General features: G+C 37.7%; 2 protein-coding genes across 2 annotated transcripts; one reads left to right on the top strand and one right to left on the bottom strand.

Moving 5' to 3' along the window:
* Positions 1-2904: 2904 nt before the first annotated feature.
* On the bottom strand, positions 2905-3303 carry LOC139191244 (uncharacterized). Its single transcript, XM_070811821.1, has one exon. It carries the CDS (start codon positions 3301-3303, stop codon positions 2905-2907), a length of 399 nt encoding a protein of 132 aa, XP_070667922.1.
* A 2440-nt stretch (positions 3304-5743) lies between these two features.
* Positions 5744-16069, top strand: LOC103455137 (beta-glucosidase 13-like). Its single transcript, XM_070811820.1, has 12 exons — positions 5744-5831; positions 6469-6575; positions 8152-8227; positions 8358-8435; positions 14084-14171; positions 14435-14735; positions 14829-14944; positions 15043-15260; positions 15371-15393; positions 15492-15582; positions 15700-15808; positions 15877-16069. Exons 1-12 carry the CDS (start codon positions 5744-5746, stop codon positions 16067-16069), a joined length of 1488 nt encoding a protein of 495 aa, XP_070667921.1.
* Positions 16070-17098: the final 1029 nt, after the last annotated feature.

Below are 17098 nucleotides of genomic sequence, written 5' to 3'. Positions count from 1 at the left end.
TAATAGATCAACTTAGTTACATAATCTCTCATTCCGTTTTTATGCGGTACTTCATATGTTTCTATAATCAAGACTCTCACAGGTGTGACATTAAAATTTATCTATGCTATTAAGAATTTTCTATTTGTGGTATTCATCTTTTATATCATGGTAAGAATACTTGTGTTGGACATTTATGGTTACACTTCATAAAATATAAAAATCAAAATAAATCCAAACAGCTTCGATTACAAATAACTTAAGGATATTCAATTTTGTTTCGCAATTTGATTAGTACTGCAAGAGGTCACGCTAAGTTTTCAGTGTTTTCAAACCTGAGTTCAAACTCGAAAGAGCTAAGATATAGTTCACCAATTTTTCCTTCTGAATATACAAGGCTTCTTTTGACAGTAGAAAAATTCAATTTACTGCCTGAACGAACAGAAAAGTTCAAGTAGTAAAGTTCAATTTACACTTGCACTATATGCAATCACATCTCGGTTTCACAAATGGAGGAACCTTTCAAAAGGAGCCAGCAATGCTCGCTTGTTCGGCTCTATAAATTTTCTGTATCCCCTGTAGGCAAGGTGACCCTGTTAATTTCATTACTTAATTTACACATTGAAGTGCTTGCCTGCATTGCTTGGTCCACGTTTCCACCATGTGAGTACAATACAAAGACATAGCCCTAGCTCAGAGACACAATGTAGTCAATGGCAGCCAGAGCTCATTTGTTGGATGTAGCTCATGTTCACTTCTCCATGGAGGTATTCGGGATGAGAATCTCAAACCTTGGGGATGATGTCATCATATTTAGGCCTAAACCGGTGAGACACCTGGTTGTGACTCACATATCCCCTCTCTAGCTGGAGATGGAGTCCAAAGTAAAGCTCCTAAATCAATATTCTCTTTGGAAGTAGATTCCAAGTTCTCAAACTGGTGATCACAAAAATCTACCTGAAAACTAAAGCGAATGTGGAAATGATGATCATCTGAACATTCAATATGTATATACGAAAGAAGCGTATGCATGGGTTGATAATTGAAATTCCCCAGCAAGGGAAGGAAAATGAGAAAGATACAAGATTAGGGTTTAGGGTTAAGAGTTAGTCAGAATGGGTTTTATAAGTGATTAAAATTGAGAAGCACCCTCCTGAGATCACCTAGAAAGTAATCTGCAATTTTCGCCTGCATCTTGCACATGATACTCCAATGTGGCAAAAACAACAATATGATCTCCTTCTGTCTAGGAAGTTTTCATCCTATCATTTCCCTCCTGATTAATGTTCTTTTTTGTTCTTGTGTAAATTTATAATTCTAGGAATTATTCAGACAATGAAATTTATGTGTCCAACTTTCAAACAATGGAGTTTAAACTAAAAAGATTTTAATTGCTGTAAATGGTAAATTCTGGTCATTAAGAATCCATGAAAATTAGTACTTCCCCATCCAAAATAGCATAATAGATAAATTTCAGAAAATTAGATTTTATCATTTTAAAATTCTTTTGTAATTTTAAATTTCAAATAAAGCATTATTCTTTTACGGTAGAAGAAACTTCGGATATTTGGTGAATTTTCAACGCGACCATCACACTGCCTTTGGTGTGGTAAAGATTACCAAGGATTCATGTAGTCGAACTCTTTAGCAATTGGAAGACAAGCATCCCATTGTTTTCTACTCATCTTTAATTTGTTTACATTTGGGAGAGGTTGTTTAAGAGCTTTTTTCACCAATGCTTTGTGGCATGGTAAGCCCTCGCTTATAAGCTCAAGGTAGCAACCTGGTTCGATGTCTACACGGTCTTCATAGAGCATATTAGGTCATTTCCAACCGAAGGGTCCAGAGGGCCAGAGGGCCGAAAACCGTCTCCAACCGAGGGCTAGGCCAGAGGACTCTGGAATCTGGGAGGGCCCCACGGAATCGGAGAGGGCTGGAGGGCTAGAGCCAGCTAGCCCGGGGCTGGCCATTTTTTTTTCTTTTGTTTTTACAGTTTTATTATTATTTTTTATTTACAAAATTTTTCATATAACTTCTATTTTTTTCCTATAACTTTTATTTCACAAAATTTAATTCATACTTTTTTTAAATTCCATTTTTTTCCTATAACTTCTATTTCACAAAATTTGTTTCATATTTTTTTTAAATTCCATTTTTTTTCCTATAACTTCTATTTCACAAAATTTGTTTCATATTTTTTTTAAATTCTATTTTTTTTCCTATAACTTCCTAAGCCATTATACAACATTAAATTAAATTAAGTAACAAGAAACAACATTAAACAATATGAAACAACATTAAATAACATTAACCAAAAATTATACAACATGAAACTTAAACAACATTTTTAAAAACATTTAAAAACATAAAACGTAAATGCCTACTCCATGCTTCTTTGGGCCTAAAGATGTGCAACAAGATCTTGTTGTAGGTACTTGTTTGTGGCACGAGAACGTATCATTCTATAGCACATCATGTACTCATCTATAGAGATACTACCGGTTCTTGGATTGAAAGGCAAATTAGGCTCATCATATATTTTTGCACGAGCCCTTCTTGATCTATTTGGATCTTCTTGGTCGTCATCGGACTCTCCATCAATATACCCATCTCACTTATCCTCGACTATCATATTGTGTAATATGATGCAAGACATCATGATGGAGTCCAAATTTTCTCAACTCCACCCTCTTGCCGGTTCGCTAATGATCTTCCACCGTGCTTGTAGAATATCAAAAGCTCTCTCAACATCTTTCCGATATGCCTCTTGGTGTAAGGTAAACAATTTTTCCGCGTCATTCCTAGGGTTTGGAATTGCTTGGACAAGTGTCGCCCACTTTGGGTAGATGTCATCTGCTAAGTAATACCCCATATTGTATTGACGGTCGTTGATGTAGTAGTCAAGTTGAGGTGATTTACCTTCCGTCAGTTATTGAAGAGGGGTGAACGCCCAAAAACTGTAATGTCATTTTGGGATCCAGGGACTCGAAAGAAGGCATGCCAGATCCATGTGTCATATGAGGCAACCGCCTCTAACACAACAGTTGGCTTTCTCAACCTTCCGCTAAAGCCTTCTTGCCATCCGGTGGGACAGTTCTTCCAATCCCAATGCATGCAGTCTAATGACCCTATCATGCCCGGAAACCCATGGTCTTCAGCTTTGCGAATGAGCCGATTTAGATCTTCTTGATTTGGCTCACGGAGGTACTCGTTTTTGTAAAGCTGAACAATTGTGTCACAAAATTCTTGAAGAGTATCAAGGCATTTAGACTTAGACATACCATGGATTTCATCCATCGAATCAGTTGGGGAGCCATAGGCCATCATTCGGAGTGCAACAGTAACCTTTTGATGAGATGAGAAACTAGGGTGGCCTGCTCTGTCCCGCTTCTGTCGAAAGTACGGATTGACCTACTGGACATCACAAAGTAAACGCTCGAAGACATGACGCCTCATCCGGAAGCGACGTCTAAAATCCTCTTCTGTGTACACCGAGTTAGGGTCGAAGTAGTTGTTCATCAGATTAGCATGCGTCATCGCTCTGTTTCATGGTTTGTAAGAGTGACCAGCAATAAAGCCACCCCATTAAGGTTGTTCCTGAGTTGGCTGACACACCATGGCCGCAGTTATGGCTGCTGCTATGTTTTGTTTGTTGCACCTTACTTGAACTTCTTCATAAGACTCCTCATCTTCTCGTCTCATTTGTACCCATTTTGCTTCTCTTTTGGAATTGGATGAGGACTCCCAGTTGGAATCTGAAGAGGATCCAACGTTGGAATTCATTTCAAACTTGAATTGAAAGAGATTGAATTGAAAGAGATTGAATTGAAAAAGATTGAATTTAAATAGATTGAATTCAAAGTTGTGTGAATTATATCCCAATATCCACCCTATTTATAGCAAAAAAAAAAAAATCAAATCCAATGGCTAGCTAACGTCATTTAGCCGTTGGATTTGAATTTAAGTTGTAAGTTTTAAATAATAAATTATGTTTGGCCCTATGGCCCTTTGGCCCTTGGTTGGAGACGGTTTTTTGTGAAATGGCTAAAATGAGCCCTCTAGCCCTCGATTGGAGACGGAGGTAAATATGGTCCAGTACTGTTCATTAAAATATTAATATCTTGAAGAATCTTGGAGGCCAGATGGCTAAAACGAGCCATTTGGCCAGCCATGAGCTGGAGATGGCCTTATAGTATATTTGTTTCCCACAAAACTTGTCAAATTCGAGGCTGCCGCATTCTGGCGGATATACGATTGAAGTTGAAAGTGACTCCGATGAAAAAAGGGCGATTCCAAAGGAGAAAGGGTTAATCTGGTTGCAAGTGCTGGTGATATTATTATTGTTACAGCAATCACCAAAAACAAAATTGTAATACCATTTGGGTAAAAGTTGAACCTTGCCATTATTTATAAAGATGGTATATATATATGTTTTTTTTTTTTTTTTATTACTTACGATGGGAAAGAATTTATAGAGTTGTCAAGACGACCAAGATGCATTTCCAATTGTTAAACTGTTATCGCTTCATAACTTATCACTAAACGTTCAACTAATTTATTCATATTTAGTCAGAAATTTATAATGACGTTTCTTCATTCATGATCGGTTTGCTTTGTTATTTAATTTGGACTATAATTTATAAATTTTAACAAGCTGATTCAAAATTATTAGCACTTCAAACTAACCCCCATGCATTTCTCGTTTTCTTTTTCTTTTTTATTAAGAAAGAATATAAGATGATTTTTGTGGAGTGTCAATAACAATTAAAAAAACTATAATGTCTAGTTTGTACATATTTAGGATTTGTTTGGAAGTACTTTTAAAATAACTAAAAGCTCTTTTTGAGAAAAAAAAAATTTGGTTTCCAATTATCACTTGAAGTGTTTCCTGAAAGAAGTGTCAGTTATGAGTTTCTTTCAAAAAGAATTTTAAGTGTTTTACAAAATTTACTTGCGTTTTTACTAAGGATTAGTTCCACAAACATTTTCACCAAAAATGGTGTAGAGAGCACCACCATTAATGAAAACAACTAATATTTTTATGTCTGTATTAAATTAATAGTATGATATTGATTAGAAAATGAAAGGAATATAATTTTCTCTCTAATGGATTTGTTTGTCAATAATCTTTCGGAATAATATGCTCTATGGAGCAATTTATCGAATTGGATCATACAATTCTTCTTGTCGAATTGGATCACGTAACTCTTCGTATCGAATTGGATCGAGTAATTTACCGAATGAACTTTCAAGTCTCCTCAACTTCAATTCTTTTGAGCACCTTCTGTTATGCACATTAGTAATGTGACATTACAGTGCAATGAGAACGTTAATTAGCAAACTTGTTTTAAAACCAATATAATAAAGACTTTTCGAACCCAGAACCGATTTAGAACACATAATTTAATAAAATGGAATTCATGACCAATTTAATAATATAAAATGCGATTAAAAGTTAAACGAAAATCTTAAATAATCAATAACTATCGCACCAAACCAAACTGAAGAAGCTGAAGTAGAAGTATGTTGATTAGCAATTTAGCGCACAAAAATTTTAAGGAACCAAATAAATACAAGACAGAAGATGTTAGTACTAGGATGATGAACGGTCGAGAAGAAATGAGAAAAGATCCGACGGTGATGAAAGAATACAGACCAGCGGCATTTCACTATAAAAGGTGGAGTCGCTCCTCCACCTCTTCATTCCATTTCAAACGTCTGAGAGCAAAACAAGAGAGCAGAGAGAGAGAGAAAGAAAACAAAGATGTTGCTGCAGAAAGAGAAGTTGCTTTGTGTCATTGCTGCTGCCATTTTTCTAATAGCTTTGCTTTTATCTGCAGAGGCCCAACAAGGTTTGCCTTTAATCCTGCCTTGAAATTTTCATTTTCTTTTATCATCTTTTTCATGTCCTCTCTTAAGCTTGAGTGAAACTACTGTATTGTCGAAACATCAAACTACGTACTCAGTAAAAATCTTCAAGCATTTTTAAAAGATATATAGTAGTTGTTTGTGTTGCTTTCTTTTGTTGACGGTTATTCCAAATATCCTTGTTCAAAACTGTTCTTCTATTCTTATGTTTAAGCGTTCGTACCTGTTCGTTTAGTTTTTAATTTTTAGTTTGTGATTGTCGTGAAAAATCTGTTGATTCAATCTTGTTGAGTCTCGTGTCCATGAACAATCTTATTTACTTGTAGTCCTTTAGGTGTTCATTCTTTTTTAGAGTGCAACAACTTGTAATGTTTTTTCCTAGAGTCAGATAATGCTAATAATAAAATTTTCTGTTTACAATCATATGATCAACGATCGATAGTGTTGTCTTGGACACTTTCAGATAACTTGTGTTTCAATTGATGTCAATCACTTGCCCTGTGTAATTGTGCAACTCTTTTGCCAGTCTTTTTCTCTGCCTATGCCTTATATGTTTACCCTTTCATCATATGGTGATCAATCAAGTTTTCTACTTAGCACAATTAAATGGCGTTGTTGCAGTTGAGGTGATGAACTCAAGCAGTGCTGCACCCACTCTTGAACTCAACATTCACCGGGCTGATTTTCCGGTTGATTTTTTCATTGGAGTTGGCACTTCAGCTGCTCAGGTACATACATTGATGTTAAAAATGGTCAATTTACTCATACATATATATACACACACACGTATGCGCTATATTGCACCGCCAAAAAGATTTTGTGATGTAACTCAAAAATATCACGGTCTAAAAAAAGGTTCAATTTTTTAGCGATCTTCCACCATATACCACACCAAATGCCTCGTGATCCTACCGCTCCTAGTCCTTCTGTCCCCCCTATTACTCCTACTTCTATCTCCATAGTTTGCATGGTGATGATATTCTTGATGAGGATATGATAAAAGTCTAGTTTTTCTTTATGTAATTGGTTTATGAATAGTTTGTAACTTTGTGAATTATCTTTATAAGATCATCATTATGTTTGGAATATTTTGATTTTATATTGTGTTGTTGAACTTGAACCATATGTATTTTGGTAGTTTATTATGCATTAATATGAAATTATTGTTAAATTATGTGTTTTGGTGCAAGTATTGTATATTTATTCATTACTATTTTACGCATTGCAAGTCTCGAATACCTTACGGGAAATCGCTACATAGCACGACATTGCATCGTAGAACCTCCCACGCGACGCCTTATGCAATGCAATTTCAAACTATGATACATGTATAGCCTCATACTTTCTTCTAAACGATCACTAAAAGTAAACATATTAATGTGATGTTGTGCAGACGGAAGGGGCAGTCGAAGAAGAAGGGCGATCCCCAAGTGTCTGGGATCATCGTGCCAAAATACTCCCAGGTTGACTTAACTTTCATTATCTTTTGTTCATATATGTCACGTCCCAGTCTCGACTCCGCCATAACATGATATTGTCTGCTTTAGACTTACCATTCCCTCACAGATTTGTTTATAGGAACTCACATGAGAACTTCATAGTGGGTCACCCATACTAGGATTGCTCTCTCCCAAACTCACTTAACTTCGGAGTTCCGATGGAACCCGAAGCCAGTGAGTTCCCAAAAGGCCTCGTGCTATATCGAGATGGGCATGTACATATAAGGCACATCACTCCCTCTCCGTTGGTCGATGTGGGATGTTACAATCCATCCCCTTAGGGGCCCGACGTCCTCGTCAGCACACTCGCTTCACACGGCAGAGTAGCTTTGATACCATTCTGTCACATCCCAGTCCCAGCTCCACCGTAGCATGATATTGTCCTTTTTGGGCCCCGACCACACCCTCACGGTTTTGTTTCTAGGAACTCACACGAAAACTTCTCAGTGGGTCACTTATCTTGGGAATGCTCTCGCCCGAACTCGCTTAACTTCGGAGTTCCGATGGAATCTGAAGCTAGTGAGTTCCCAAAAGACCTCGTGCTATAGGAGGTGGCCATGTATATATAAGGCACATCACCCCCTCTCCGTTGGTCAATGTGGATGTTACAATATATTGGAATCCTCATCTCACAAGTATCAGTTGCAGGTGCGATTCGAGACAGTAAGAAATTCTCTAAGGCAATTGATGGATACAGACGATACATGGTGAGTAGCAAAAAGGGTCAAAACATCTTTGACAATGCAAATAATTAATTGTTTTGAGAATTTAAACTAATGTATTGTATGGAATAATCTGAATTTAGGAGGACATTCAGCTTGTCAAGGAGCTTGGAGTGAACTCCTATAGATTCTCCATTTCCTGGAGTAGAATTTTACCAAGTAAGCTTCCTTTCTTTCTCGTCCATTTGCTTTAGTTTTAATTTCATTCTTCTTTATCTTCTACTTGTTTAAGTTAATTTAATCCTTTATAACAAGATGATGGGGGCTCATGTTGATGAAACCTATGCAGAGGGAAGCATAAGTGGTGGAGTTAACCAACTTGGTGTAGATCATTACAATCGTCTGATCAACGAATTAATAAGAAATGGTAAATAAACTTCACTTCTGAAAGTTTATTAATTAGTAACCTAGTACTGCTTTGCGCCATGTAATTTTTGTTGTTGTGCTAGGATAGCACCAAACCCGTTGGAACCAACTCAAGCTAACCCACAGGAAATTTATCAAATGAAAATGCAAGAACAAAATATAAAAGAACACCAAGATTTTAACGAGGTTCCTCAACAGTCAGTGTAACTGGAGTACGTCCTCGGAGCAGTAGGAGCTCACCCAATAATCCACTATCAACCAAATGGGAGTTTACAAAGTGTTGGCAATCTCACAACCCAAATAACCCAATACACCCAATAGCTCTCACACACCACAGAAACAAATAGAGAAAGAAATATAATGTATAATTTCTTCTCTATACATATAGCTCAAAGCTATTACAACAACAATTATGATGGATGATTGCTAACAAAAAGAAGAGCACTTTCTTCTTCTCTTCAACGAAGGGTTGCTGCACCCTTTCTATTTTTCTGATGCACTCCTTTTCTCTGCAGCTCACACTTCTCTCTTCTGCTCTCATCTAAAAAATGAGCTCACCCTTTCTTCTCTTCTACCCGAACAACAACAATAATTATGGTAATAAAAAACCACAAAAGAAGAAACATCATCATTTGTCTTTCACCTTTTTTTTCTTTTGATTTCTTTATTAGCTGAAAGGTGATGGCTTGTTTTGGCCATAATTCAACAATCTCCACCTTGGCCAAATTCCGAAAACGCCATGATAAGCCAACCAACACAATTGACCCAAAAAATCACTCCCAAACACTAGCAAGAGAACAACTCATGCCGAGCCAAATGCTCCAAAACTCCTACTGCTCAACGCCTTCTTTATATAGGCAAAATGTGAGCCAAGTTCAAACAGTGAACAAACTTGGCTACACCAACAACCTTAGTCAACATATCAGCGGGGTTGTCTTTAGTTGGAATCTTCTGGAGAATGATTTCCCCTTCACCAACAATTTCACGAACAAAGTGATAACGCACATCTATGTGCTTGGTCCTCACATGATGAACCTGATACTTAGCCAAATAAATGGCACTCTGACTATCACAATGTACCTCCACCTGCTTCTGATCAACCCCCAAATCTCTAATCAGCCCATGTATCCAAATGGCCTCCTTTATAGCTTCAGCAACTGCCATATATTCAGCCTCTGTAGTAGACAAGGCAACAGACGACTGCAAAATGGACCTCCAACAAACTGGTCCTTTAGCCATAGTAAACACATAGCCTGTAGTAGACTTCCTTCCATCCAGATCACCTGCATAATCTGAATCAACATAACCAACTGCAAAATGACCAATACCAGAGTCATCTCTCTCAAAGCATAAACCAACATCTCGAGTACCATGGAGATATCTCAATATCCACTTAGCTGCTTGCCAATGCTCTTTACCTGGATTATGCATATATCGACTCACCATGCCAACTGCATGAGCAATATCCGGTCTAGAGCATACCATTGCATACATCAAACTACCAACCAAATTTGCATATGGTATATTTTTCATTTGCAGCTTCTCTTTATCATTTTTAGGACATTGTAGAGAACTCAATTTAAAATGAGGAGCCAAAGGGGTACTAACCGGTTTGGTTGAATCATGAACTCCAAACTTCCGAATCAACTTCTCAAGGTATTGTCTTTGATTCAAACTGACCAAACCCTTCTCTCTATCTCTAGTGATCTCCATGCCAAGGATCTTCTTTGCTTCACCAAGATCTTTCATCTCAAACTCATTCTTCATTTGTTTCTTCAATTTCTCAATCTCTTCAACATTCTTTGAGGCAATCAACATATCATCAACATATATCAATAAATAAATGAAAGACCCATCTTGCAACTTCTTGAAGTACACACAATGATCATATTGACTTCTAGAATAATTTTGGCCTCTCATAAATTTATCAAACCTCAAATACCATTGCCTTGGAGATTGCTTCAAGCCATAAAGCGATTTCTTCAATTTGCAAAACAAATTTTCCTTCCCTTTCACTATATGCCCATCCGGTTGACACATATAAATCTCTTCATTCAAATCACCATGTAGGAAAGCCGTCTTCACATCAAGTTGCACAAGCTCAAGATCATACTGTGCAACAAGAGCTAACATAATGCGAATTGAGGAGTGCTTCACAACCGGAGAAAAGATTTCATTGTAGTCAATGCCCTCCTTTTGTGCATACCCTTTAGCAACTAATCTTGCTTTGAATCTCACATTGCTTTTCTCATCAGCATCTTCCTTCTTGGCATACACCAATTTGCAACCGATAGCTTTCTTGCCCTTAGGCAATTTAGCTAACTCCCAAGTCTTGTTCTTCAAGAGAGAATTCATCTCATCACCCATGGCATTGCACCACCTCTTCTTCTCCTCACTCTCAATGGCTTCCTCGAAATTAGATGGAATCTCATCAGTGATAATAGGAAGAGCAAAAGAAACATAGTCACTATACCGAGCTGGCTTGGTAATTTGTCTCTTTCCTCTATTCTTGGCAATAGACTCTTGAGGTGAAACTTCCTCTTCAACTTGAATGGAATCTTCAAGTTCGACTTCTTCAACATCCTCATGGTCTCCAACTTCTTCACTTGTAGTGGCTTCGACATCAGCGGAAATAGGATTTGAAGTACCAGAGGCAACTTTCTCAAACTCCACCTGTTGGACATCTTTCACATTATTCTCAGAGCCTTTGTACATACTTTCTTCATCAAATGTCACATCTCTACTAATTACCAGTTTCTTCATCTCTGGACACCACAACCTGTAACCTTTGACACCACTACTAAAATCAAGAAAGATAGCCTTTTTGGCTCTAGGATCAAGTTTATTTTCAGTCACATGAAAATAAGCAGGTGAACCAAAAATACGGATATAGTCATAATCAGAAGAAGGTTTTCCAGTCCATACCTCCATTGGTGTCTTACCCTGAATAGCAGCTGAGGGTAACCGGTTGATGATGTGACATGCATAATTAACTGCCTCTGCCCAAAATGACTTGCTTAAACCCGACTGAGACAACATACATCTAACCTTCTCAAGCAAGGTTCGATTCAATCTTTCTGCAACTCCATTTTGTTGTGGAGTTCCCCGAACACTAAAATGTCTCACAATTCCTTCTTCTTTGCAAACTTTAAAGAAAGGATCGGATGTATATTCACCACCATTATCCGATCTCAAAATCTTAATCTTTCTCCCAGTCTGGTTCTCAACCATTTTCTTCCAACCTAAGAAAATGCTTAACACCTCACTCTTGTGCTTCATAGTGTAAACCCAAGACCTTCTTGAATAATCATCAACAAAGGTCACGAACCAATGTCTACCACTCAAAAAGGGAGTCGTTGTAGGACCCCAAACATCCGAATGCACATAATCAAGAATGCCCTTCGTCTGATGTACAGCAGTACCAAACTTCACTCTAGTTTGCTTCCCCAAGACACAATGCTCGCAGAAATCAAGCTTACAAGTCGTGGCACCTTTTAGAAGACCTTGTTTCACAAGCCCTTGTAGAGCTTTCTCACCGGCATGGCCTAATCTCATATGCCACAGTCTAGTAGTATCTGAATCAGATGTGCCCATATTCTCAGAGACTACAGATGCTTCACCTGTCACAGTGCTTCCCTGCAATAAATACAAATGGCCACATCTAGGAGCTTTCATCACAACAAGTGCACCATAAGTAACTTTCAATGTTTGTCCATCTGAATGAAACCTGAAACCCTTGGATTCCAAAGTACCCAAAGAAATAAGATTTTTCTTCAAATTCGGTACATACCGAACACCTGTCAACTCTTTAACCATGCCATCATGCAACTTCAAACGAACTGTACCAATCCCTTTTGTTGTGCAAGGATTGTCATCTCCCATGAACACAACGCCACCATCAAACTCTTTCAAGCTTGAAAACCAATCCTTGTGAGGAGTCATATGATGAGTACAACCCGTATCCAACACCCACTTAGTAGCACAATCAAATGATGAGGAAGTGGTTAAAGCAAAATCAGAAAAATCTGTTTCAACCTCAGCAACATTAGCTTCAGAACTTTCTTTGCCTTTGGTTTTCAACCTAGGACAATCTTTCTTCCAATGACCCTTATTATGACAAAAGGCACATTCATCCCTTTCCAAAGGTTTTCTACCTTTAGAGTTTCCTCTAGGTCGAGACTTTGATTTTTTCCTACTAGAAGATGATCTCCTCTCCGATGATCTACCTCTAACAAATAAAGCTTCAGAGGTACTATCATGATTTTTATCTCTATGCCTCATTTAATAATTCATCAAGGCATTTGACACATCTTCAAATTTCACAGTTTCTTTACCATGCATAATAGTGGTAACAAAATGCTCATAAGAGTCCGGCAAGGAATTCAACAATATTAAGGCCTTATCTTCATCCTTAATATCCTCATCTAAATTTAACAAGTCGGCAATCAACTTATTAAAAGCATCAAGGTGTCTAATCATTTTTGTACCTTCTTTGTATTGGAAGCGGTAGAGCTTTTTCTTCAAGTGTAGCCGGTTCTCTGCACTCTTCGTCATATACTTGTCTTCCAATTTTTGCCACAACACACTTGCTAATGTCTCCCGCATCACAAAATACTTCTGAGTTTTTGCAAGGCATAACCGAATTGAAGAGCAAGCCCACAAATTTAATTTTTCCCATTCCGGCTTCGACATAGTTTCCGGCTTCTCTCCCAACGCGGCAAGTAGATCTTGTTGAGCCAACACATCTTTGACCTCACATTGCCACATCCCGAAGTTGTTTGTGCCATCAAACTTTTCCACTTCGAACTTTGCATTTTGCACCGTCGTTCTTGCAAACCCGGAGCTGCTTCCAAAAGGATTTTCATCTTGCCCGTCTGACATCTTTGGCAACTAGACAGTACCCAAGAGCAACCAGTGCTCTGATACCAATTGTTGTGCTAGGATAGCACCAAACCCGTTGGAACCAACTCAAGCTAACCCACAGGAAATTTATCAAATGAAAATGCAAGAACAAAATATAAAAGAACACCAAGATTTTAACGAGGTTCCTCAACAGTCAGTGTAACTGGAGTACGTCCTCGGAGCAGTAGGAGCTCACCCAATAATCCACTATCAACCAAATGGGAGTTTACAAAGTGTTGGCAATCTCACAACCCAAATAACCCAATACACCCAATAGCTCTCACACACCACAGAAACAAATAGAGAAAGAAATATAATGTATAATTTCTTCTCTATACATATAGCTCAAAGCTATTACAACAACAATTATGATGGATGATTGCTAACAAAAAGAAGAGCACTTTCTTCTTCTCTTCAACGAAGGGTTGCTGCACCCTTTCTATTTTTCTGATGCACTCCTTTTCTCTGCAGCTCACACTTCTCTCTTCTGCTCTCATCTAAAAAATGAGCTCACCCTTTCTTCTCTTCTACCCGAACAACAACAATAATTATGGTAATAAAAAACCACAAAAGAAGAAACATCATCATTTGTCTTTCACCTTTTTTTTCTTTTGATTTCTTTATTAGCCGAAAGGTGATGGCTTGTTTTGGCCATAATTCAACATTTGTAACTTGAGTTTCTTGTTTACGCTTCAAATTTTCTCAAGGATGTGTTTGATTTAACGTGTTTCTTGTGTCCTAATGCAGGCATTGAGCCTTTTGTCACGATCTATCACTTTGACTTGCCCCAAGTTCTGCAAGAGAAGTATGGAGGCTTGATGAATCACATGTTTGTGTAAGTTTAATCTTGTAGAATTATCATGTAATGTTTATTTCGAAATTCAGTTCGTTTAATTTAATAAATCACTTCATCTATCTATCTGATATTGCGAACATGACTGTGTATGAAAAGCAAACTCGAGCCTCTAATGATTATTGTGGCTCGTCGTATATTTCCCTTCTTCTACTTTATGCATGCTTTCTCCTTCTTGTGCTTAATCTTTTATATATCCATGGAATCTATCTGCATCCTGTAAGTAAGATGGTCTGTGTTTGCAGGAAAGACTTCAGCGATTATGCTGAGCTCTGTTTCAAATTGTTTGGTGATAGAGTTAGGCATTGGTTCACCATTAATGAGCCAAATGTTCTTGCACAATATGGCTACGAGATTGGGATTGCCCCACCAGGAAGGTGCTCGCTTCCACAAGGACGTTGTGGGTTGGGATCTCCACCTCGATGTATGGTGCCCGTCGGTCCCTGTAACTTTGGTGGTAACTCGTCCACAGAGCCTTACATTGCTGCCCATCACATCATCCTTGCTCACGCCACTGCTGTGAAGCTATATAAAGAGAGATACCAGGTTAAACTTATAGAAACCACGTTCATCTCTATTCAAAGTTCAAAACTCATTGAAGGAATCTTGATAAAGTTTGTTTTGAATGTCGTCTTGCAGGTAGAGCAAAATGGAGAGATCGGAATCGTCCTTGCTACTAAGTATTTTAAGCCATATTCTAATTCACAGGAAGATCAAGCTGCAGCAAAGAGACTGTTTGATTTTTATCTAGGATGGTCTGTATAACCACTAATGATAACTTTAAGAAGTCCATTAATTAATTTAATTTCATTAGCAGTTGATTAATATTAGCTTCTTGTTGAATTTGCATTAGGTTTATGGGACCGTTGGTATTTGGAAAATACCCACAAAGCATGAAAGAGCTGGTGAAGGAAAGGCTGCCCACATTTTCCGCTGAAGAGAAATCTCTTGTCAAGGGGAATTTAGGCTTTGTTGGGATAAACTATTATGAATCAGTTCATGCGAAATATAGGCCTCCTCCTCCTGCAGAGAATCTGAGCTATTCCTTCGATTCATGGGCGGAAGAAAAAGGTCAAATACAGTACTTGTCATAGCCGTAATGGGAGAAAATAAATAAAACAAATCAAGCATAAGTATAGGTTCTAACCTTTTATGTTTCTTGATTTGTTTGGTTATTGCAGATATGAAAGATGTTCCTGGTGTGGTAAGAAACTTCTAACCTTTTATGTTCTTGCTTTTTTTATCACAATTCTTGAAGCTTTCTTGAATGAAACTTGTGCTTACATTTTCCTTGTGGTACAGTCCGAGAACCATTGGCCACAAGGGCTGCAGAAGCTCATGAACTATGTGAAGAATGAATATCGTAGCCCACAAATCTACATTTCCGAAAATGGTTGGATTTCTAACTTATGCTTCAGTTAATCCACATATGTTGGAAAGTATCTAATTAGTAATGGAAGTTATCACAGAACGTTAACATGAATTGTTACATCTGCTGTAACTTTTATAGGATATGGTAATCCAAGAAATGACAGACTTCCGCTCGATGAACAAGCAAAAGACCCAAATCGAATCTCCTACATCGCTCGGCATTTGTATTGGCTCAATAAGGCAATGAAGTAAGTGATATAACTTCTTAATTAACATAAATCGACTCAATGTATAATCACGTTCTTATTTATCGCAGGAATGGAGCAAATGTCAAAGGATACTTTTGTTGGGCTCTGTTCGATGACTTTGAATGGGGTATAGGGTTGTCTCAACAAGTTGGACTCTATTACGTTGATTTTAATGACAACTACAAGCGCTACCCCAAGCAATCAGCTAAGTGGTTCCGTGATTTCAACCACAACAGTGCTGCAATTAGTAGATCGACTTAGTTACATAATCTATCATTTCGGTTTTATGTAGTACGTACTTCATATTTTTCTATAATCAAGACTCTCGCATCGCATGTGTGACTTTAAACAATTTATGTATGCTATTAAGAATTTTCTGTTCAATTTGTGGTATCCATCTGTTATATCATGGTAAGAATACTTGTGTAGGACAGTTTAGGTTAGGTTACACTTCATAAAATATAAAAATGCAAATAAATCCAAACTGAGTTTTCAATTTTGTTTCGCAATTTAATTAGTACTACAAAGAGGTCACACTGAGTTTTCAGAGTTTTCAAACCTGAGTTCAAACTAGAAAGAGCTCAGATGTTTACTAATTTTTCCTTCTGGAAATATAAGGCTCGAAAAATTCAATTTACCGCTTGAACAAACAGAAAAGTTCAATTTACACATGCACTATATGCAATCACATATCGGTTTCACTACTGGAAGAATCTTCGAAAAGAGCCAGCATTGCTCGCCTGCTCGGCTCTATAAATTTTCTGTGTCCCCTGTAGGCAAGGTGACCCTGTTAGTTTCATTACTTTACACATGGAAATGCTTGCCTGCATTGCTTGGCCCACTTTCCACAATGTGAGTACAATACAAAGACATAACCCTAGCTCAGAGACACAAAGTAGTCAATGGCAGCTAGAGCTGAAGACTTGTATGTATTGGTTGTAGCTCATGTTCACTTGTCCATGGAGGTATTCGGGTTGAGACTCTCGAACCTTGGGGATGATGTCATCATATTTAGGGCCTAAACCGGTGAGACATCTGGTTCTGACTGACATATTATCTCTAGCCGGAGACCGAGTGCAAAGTAAAGCTCTTCAATCCAAATTCTCTATGGAAGTAGATTCTAAGTTCTCAAACTGGTGATCACAAAGCTGCCTGAAAACTAAAGCGAATGTGGAAATGACGATTACCTTACATTCAATACATATATGAAATTAAGAAGGATAGCATGGGTGAGATAAATGAAAATCCCAACAAGGAAAAGGAGAGAAAGATACAACATTAGGGTTTAGG

Source organism: Malus domestica, chromosome 14 (assembly GCF_042453785.1).
Source record: "Malus domestica chromosome 14, GDT2T_hap1".
Taxonomy (NCBI): domain Eukaryota; kingdom Viridiplantae; phylum Streptophyta; class Magnoliopsida; order Rosales; family Rosaceae; genus Malus; species Malus domestica.
This window is presented reverse-complemented; position numbering and strand designations above follow the sequence as displayed.